The sequence below is a fragment of the Acyrthosiphon pisum genome, chromosome A1 (genome assembly GCF_005508785.2).
Source record: "Acyrthosiphon pisum isolate AL4f chromosome A1, pea_aphid_22Mar2018_4r6ur, whole genome shotgun sequence".
NCBI classification, from domain to species: Eukaryota; Metazoa; Arthropoda; class Insecta; order Hemiptera; family Aphididae; genus Acyrthosiphon; species Acyrthosiphon pisum.
The window spans coordinates 134,413,662-134,421,468 of NC_042494.1; the positions used below are offsets into that span (position 1 = coordinate 134,413,662).

General features: G+C 31.1%; 1 protein-coding gene across 1 annotated transcript; it reads right to left on the reverse strand.

Annotated features, from left to right (window-relative positions):
* Positions 1-207: 207 nt before the first annotated feature.
* On the reverse strand, positions 208-3,167 carry LOC100162619 (mediator of RNA polymerase II transcription subunit 19). The gene is made up of 4 exons (XM_001948411.5): positions 2,861-3,167; positions 2,461-2,617; positions 1,191-1,290; positions 208-1,103 (listed from the first exon to the last, which is right to left on the reverse strand). The coding sequence occupies exons 1-4, from the start codon at positions 3,027-3,029 to the stop codon at positions 828-830; spliced, it is 702 nt and encodes a 233-aa protein (XP_001948446.1). The 5' UTR covers positions 3,030-3,167; the 3' UTR covers positions 208-827.
* Between the last annotated feature and the right edge of the window lie 4,640 nt (positions 3,168-7,807).

Sequence of the window (7,807 nt, forward strand, 5' to 3'; positions counted from 1 at the left end):
ATAAGTTTTTGATTTTTGATAGGAATAATATAATGTATGTTGTCAATTGAATACTATTTTTTGAGTAAAATAGAAAATGGTAAAAATCTTTGGCAAACAGTAATTATATTATAACATTTGTAAATTTTACATATTTAATCAATGGTATAACCCAACCATGTTAATTTATTGTTTCTCTCCAACCATATCACATATCAACTACAGTAATCAAAGCATATTTAAAAATATCACAATTTATTGAAGTATTTAAATTTTTAAATCTAATAACACAACCAAATTTGGGATAGTAGTAACATTGGTTTTATAATATACATATATTCTATGCTATACAAATATTAATTGAGCTTAATTATTGCATACTACGGATACAGCAAACCTAGCGGTTGCATCCTTTATCTGGTCGTCAAATCTTCGTATATTATCATGGGCTATCTGTAAATTATAAAATCAATGGTAGTAAGCTCCTTAACACCTATGAGAGTTGCACAGAAACTTCAAGTAATACTGAATTTTAATTAGTTTTGTAGTAATATAATCTGTTGTAGAAAATGTATTAATTAATAGATATTAATGAAAAATATATTTTTATTTTTAGTGCAGATAAAATTATATATTTAAAACAAAATTCACCTATACATATCAAATAATGAAAAATTAATTTTTACATCACGATTTTCTGTAGCCAACAAGATTGTATTAAACATACACACTTTGTTCAAAACTTTCTAATAATTTGACAATATTTTATATACACTTTATTAGTATTTATTCATGACTGATTGAAAACAAATTCAAAGTTAAAATATGTAATTGAGGAAAAAATTCTATCAGTTCGAGTGTTGTCCAGGAGTTATGTTTCCTGGATGTTCTGGACTGTGCTTTTGTTTCTTCTTTTTTTTCTCTTTTTTCCGTTTTTTCCGTTCTTTATCATCATCGTGGCGTTTTTGTTTTTTATGCTTTTTCTCGTGAATATCACCTAACCCTAATTCATTAGCCGCCATGTCTAGTGAAAGGGCTTCACCACTTTTGTATTTGCTCTTTTTGTGTTTGTTTTTATGTTTCTTAGTAGGCGGTTGATTTGCATAGCGATACTGCTCTGGCAACTGATAAAATGCAAAAATTAATAGGTTAGACTAAATATGATAACAATAAAATATTTATTAGTTATATTAAACATAAAAAATACATACAGGTCCTGGATGTAATCGAAATCCAGCTAGTTGATGAGTTGTTAGTGGCAAAATTTCCTTTCCTCCAATTGGGGGTTTTTCAATGACAGAACGTAATGAACTGTAAATAAATATGAAGTTTCACATTTAATAGGTAGATATAATATTATAATATACATTAAAAAAATATAAAAATTATTATTTGTGCTGGTCTGTCATCACAAAATAATTAAATAGACAATGGTTCATTATCCGTGTTCACTGAAAATTCATTAGCTTTTTTCAACATTTTTATTTTTTTATTGCAAAGTATGATATAAATACTATTAAATATTGTTGTATACTATGTACTCATAGCTTATCATAGCATTATACTAATAACTCAGTTTAGAATTAAAATGCTGATAAACCAAAAATCGAGCACAAATAATTTTGTAGTTTTAGATTCTGAGCGATAAATGTGTTGATTTTACAATGATGTGTGTGTGTGTGTTTTTTTTTGTATCTGTCATCATCTTTTAGGACAGTAAAAATGCTTAGATTTTCATAGACAGTATCTTTTCTGATATATATATATATATATATATAAACTGGTACTTTGGGGTGTCAAAAGAAAAAAAATTGAGATTTGAAAGTGTACTTTGTGTACCTATTGATAATAAATAACATGCATTTAATTTTATGTTTTGGTGAGACTTTAAATAAGGGGGTTATAATGTCCTCTTAATCAGTAGTAATGTATATTAATTAATTTTAATCATCTATAACAGAGTGCAAAAAATAAGAAATGAAAAAAAAGTTCCATTGGTGTGTTTAAAAATCTAAAAAGAAATAGTTTTTTTATGTACATGCATTTATGAGATGAATATAAGTCTCCACCATGTTTTCTTTTTTCTGTGTTAGCTAAATGGGAAAATATATAGGTAGTATCCTCCTGTATCAGACATCTGCCATCAGGCCATAAAACTAAAAGATGGCTTTGATTTACGATTACTGTATCAATTTTCTCGTTATAATTTAGGTTAAGCAATCAAGTCAAATTCCAAATTTATAATTTTACCATTTAGCAATAAAGTTTTGTATGAAAAAATCAAAAAATAATAAGCAATTACTCTATAATTGTTCAAAACAAGAATTTGGACTAAATTATCACACAATTAAGCATTTATCTATGTAAGAGCTATATTATATACAATCATATTGAATATACATATTTGTCATAAATCGTAATCAGTCATAGGTACGCAGTAAAAAAAAAAATAGGTACATATTTATAAATATTTAAAATTACCTTTGATCATTATGTCCAGGGGTATCAATGATACCAGGTAAATTGGGTAAAAATGATGATAAGCTCTCTTTAAGTCTTTTTCCACTGAATTTACTATATGTGTGTTCTAGGCCATAATAGGCCATTAAATTTACAGACCCGGTCAATTCGCTTTCACCTAAAACATGATATAGTTCATATTATTCAATGAAAAGGTAACATTTATTTACGTACAATGAAAATTTCCAAAGTACGTATTTAATAAATCATAGGTCCCACGGACACTACCTAATTGTAATTATTAAAATGTTGTACAGTATAGCACTATACATTGCATATAGCTTCGATGATTGTTACATCGCGTTCATGGTACGTTACAGCCCAATAAGTGGGAAGTGTTTTATATTCCAGTGACACTTACATGGTGGTTCTTTCATAAGATAAAATGGCCCACTATGCACAATCGATGGATTCTTGCCCAACGATATAGTCGTCTTGAGGGTTCCCGTAGAATCCTGTCTGGAAACGACGGGAGACCTGGCACCTCGAGGCGATGATTTTGGTGAATACGACGACGGGAAACCAGACATGTAGACAAAGTAAATGTGTCACTTAAACAAGAACGACAAGAACAAATATACATAAATACGTTAGCGGTGAATGAAAAATATCTATCGGTTTATGTACAGTCGCAGTGAAATTGTATTTTAAACGTTATCAATATCGTGTTATATTAATGTTTACGTGAATTTTGATAAGTAGGTTGGTTGTGTTATTACCACAGAACAATTGCCGTAGAATGACAAATTGAAAACATCTGTTACGTTTAACATGACAAACGGAACTGTAAACTGGTACAATTCAAATCTCCTAGATGCCGTCACGTAATAGAGTATTTACTACACAATGTAATATTACCACAGAATAGATGAAATTTCATCTATTCTGTGATATTACGTTGTTTCTAATAGTTATTTCCAATTCGCAATGACTTTACAGATGTTGAGATGTCGGGATGAAGTTATGATTCATGAAGATACAGCCAATGGCGTGGTGAACTTGAAATTTTTCAGAGGCTAGTCTTATATTTCACCAACCCTGCAGCAGTAACTACTCTGCTATAGTACGATAAAGGCGAGTTCAGAGCGGGTGGCACTTAAAATTACTACACATACTTTTAATGAATTCATAGCGAGACATTTAATTTTGTCAGTACCTTGTTATTTGTTTCTGATTGTGTACTTGCCTTTTAATTATATTTGCATCTTTTGATGTATTTGATGTTTCAACGCTATTGATTTTTATATATTATGTATCTGTTTGGACAAAATTTCTCACAACATTTAACCAACTTAATATAGATGGAGGATTACAATAAAAATGGTCATTGAAGAACGAATGAAACGACTCGCATTTGTCGTAAGCAGAATACTCGCTGAATTACGTGCCCATTAGACAAGGAGTAAATCAGAAATATAATTGTTTACTAAATAATCAAAATATTTAGTGACTATTGTCAGTTGGGTATTCTGGTATCAAATCTTCAAAAAAACAATCAGACTTAGTTTTAAATTGGTCTAAACTACTCTGGGAGAAGCGGGAATCATATAGAAACAGGAAGTATGTTTAATTTAGTACCGGTTGTAGTAGTTTTTATAGTTATGCAAACAAGAATAACTAATAAGAATATTTAATTTTTCGCGATGTATTGACTAAAGCAGCGTTTCTTGAACTTTTTATACGCTTTTTTTTAGCTTTCAACAGTAAGTTATTATAGCTCGACAATTTGAACGTGTTAGTTTTAGTTTTAATGTGTGATTTTATGTAAGGATTATTTGCAATAAAAATTATAATAATTTAATTTAATAATAATGTGCAGTACACACTATTCTGTATTTAATTCAAAAATAATTTAAATAACGTATAATAACAGGACTTCTAAATTTTAATGAGATGAGTGAAATTACATTTTATTATTACAAATATTCTTAATATTGGGCTTTATTGATGAAAGTTGTATTCAGGTCCGGCTCAAGGGGTAGGCGACATAGACCCAAGCCTAGGGTCGCACTTTAGTAAGAGGGTGGAATTTTCAAAATAATGATAATATTATAAAACCACGGAATTCTGGAAAAGTCTTATATTATATCATGTTAATTTTTGTATGATACCAGTTGTACGTCCTCTCACTTGATACGAGCGATCATTATTAATTATTATAAAACCATTTATGTAATAATAATTTTACATAAAATGGAATTTGATTAATTTTATCAATTTTATAAAAACTAAATACTTGGGTACTATGTTGACAATCCTAGGAAAAAACCTCCTACCATAAATGAGGTTCTGCATTCTAACTTGTGTAAATTATAAATAAACTTTCACTACCTACTCATTTCATTAAATCGTATATTTAATAAATAAATATTATTATATAAAATAATTTCAAAAAACATATTTCTAGATTTATTATGACATTGTGTATTTGTGTTGCTTTCTTTCAATTTTACTATATTATAACATGACGTGTGACGTTTATTGAAAAGATAGAAATATAAATTCTCCATATTTGAATATGGTATTTTTACAACTACAGTTAGAATATATAACTAACCAAGTGTATTTTTAATTGTTTACCCTAATTTATAATGTCGTTAAACATTAATATATTTTTTAAATATGGAGACAGCTCTTGGATACGCCTTTGCTACATTATATTTCACACAACATATCTAAAGTTGTATATGTCTGTTGACTAATTTTTATTGGCCTTTAGGCCAGTTCAGACCAAAGATAAATTTGATTCGTATTTTAAGAAACTTAACATACAGAAATATAGAATAGAAGATTCATTCTGTCAAACGTCTACAATTGTAAGGAGATAAGACTAAAACCTGATAACGACATGTTTGCAAATTATTTTTTGCTTCCAAAACCAAAGGCCTGCAATGTCATAAATATAAACGTCAATTGCCATTAAAAAGAAAAAATATGAAGGTGAGCATGCTTGGTAATATTCACCTTGTATACTCTAGTATTTAATTATTTTGCACGGTTTTATTTTCTTACAAAATTTGAATTGAAATGTATTTAGTAACCATAATATTCAAATATATGTAGTTTCCATGAGAACGGTCAGCTATACTGTTAAAATAACATTTGTCTTTCACTTCACAATTTTTTGTTTAAAGATTGCGCTTACAGTTATTACAATTTATAACTTACCTTCGTCTCTCAAAACAGATATGTCGAACCAGTCAGTGTTGGATGATGTCAGTACCATGAACCGTGCAAAATATTACGGTGCCGTGGACCCGGTGGTCGCCGGAAAAACTGTTCGACGTAGACACCCAGCGTACATCATGCCTCTGCAGATTTCATCAAGTCGGCCCGCCGTGGATTCAAACGAGGGATTCTCGAGCCGTGCAAAATATTACGGTGCAATGGCCGCGAAGCGATTGAAAGCGCTGTATTATGCCAACATTGCTGCAGCGACAGCGGAAAGCAAAGTGCCGACCGATTTTGTGGACCAAATAACGGGGTCGATATTCCGGCGGCTTGTGTGTAGGACTTGGCACTGGTCGCTTGTGTACAGGACTTGCCGCATCAGAATTCGGCTGTTGAAATAGTGGACCCGGTAGTCAATGAAACTATACGTCACAACATGGACGACGATCAATGTCTTCGATTTCGTCAAATCGATCCGTGGATTCAAACGATGAGGGCTGCACGAGTCGTGCAGGCCGTGAATCGAATCGTGACATATAATCATTCCATGCCGAATATTGCGGTGACGTTCATCGAAATTGAAAAGGATGTGCCGTCCTGTTCGAGTGGTCGAACGACGAAGTCCGGAATCCGGCAGCAACAAGTCGACGAGAAGGTAAAACAAAGACGCCGAATAATTTGGTCCCGCACCAAAACATTTTTTGCGCGTTTGTTGTGCTGTAGTACACCTACTGCAGATTAGATAATTATTGTAAATTGTATGAAAATGTAAATTGTAATTTCTATAAAAATTTGATTACCTATGTATTATGTTTATGTATTATTAATAATGAAAACGTAAATTGTTAATTTCTTTAAATATTAAAAAAGTATTTAAAATAGTATTCGAATACAAAAAAAGTATTCAAATACTTCTATTCGAATACTTTACAAGACTGATATTATGTTTATGTTGAATAATTCAATATCGGTGTCTATTTTATGTATTATTAATAATGAACACCAAAATACAATTGAAAAAAAAGGTGGGAAAGTGACCCAGTCACTGTGATTGATGTGTTAAATTTGAATTCAATGATATAAAAACATTGAATACGAAAAACGGTTCTGACTTTCGAGCGAAGTCGATCTGCCATCCTAAAGACAATATTACTAAGTACATTTTATGATATTACTGCCAGGCCCGGCTCAAGTGGTAGGCGACATAGGCCTACGCCTAGAATGGCACTTCAACTGCACTTTAGTAAGAGGACGGCATTTTCAAAAAACTGATAATATTATATTGCTATGGGCGGCAAAATTTGATTTTGCCTAATTCACTATTTTCACTTGAGCCGGTCCTGGTTGTATTCTCATATTAGGTTCGGCTTCAAGTCTGTTGCGGTATTTTGTTTTTGTTGGTACATAGGTGGTGAACCCCGTTTCACACATAAATTTGGTTACAAATGATTAAAGTGTCAACACGGCCTTTTGTGACAATTGAGGATGTGCATCTTTTGAAATGCGCCAACATTTAACACAGGTCGATTTAATTTTTTTTTAAAAAGCACCTAAGTTTCGTGGAACCCTGAAGTGATCTATGCGTAACACAGTTTAAGAAACGCTGGACTAATACGTGTATACGTGAGTAGCCCGACGCGGCTAGGGCACTATAGATACAGGTATGCTACGCCGCCATTTTGCGACTAATAATGTTATGTGAATTTGAATTTCTCCCCCTATATTTTATCATTGATAAATGAGTCGCAAAATGGTGGCATAGCATACTATGTAGAGCCTTAACGCGGCGTGACAGTGATTCTCGGAAACACACACTAATTTTAATTTACTAGTTTACTACTCACACATAGTCCAAATAAACATTCATATGAATATTACCTAAATATGATTCCTTAAAACATGACATGCTCCGGTCTCCTTAAAGCAATATTTTCCTGTGTTCACTTGTAAATCTTTTAATATTATCTTCAGTTTTTAATTGATTTATAAATTTATTAAATGTTTTCTAATATTTTACAGTGATATTAGTGATAAGTGATAACTGATAAGTTTGAAAATCGGTCTAGTATCATGTTAGTTTGCAGCTAATTTTTTATTCGTCACATTATACAAATGTATAGTACACTAGTTGAGTATA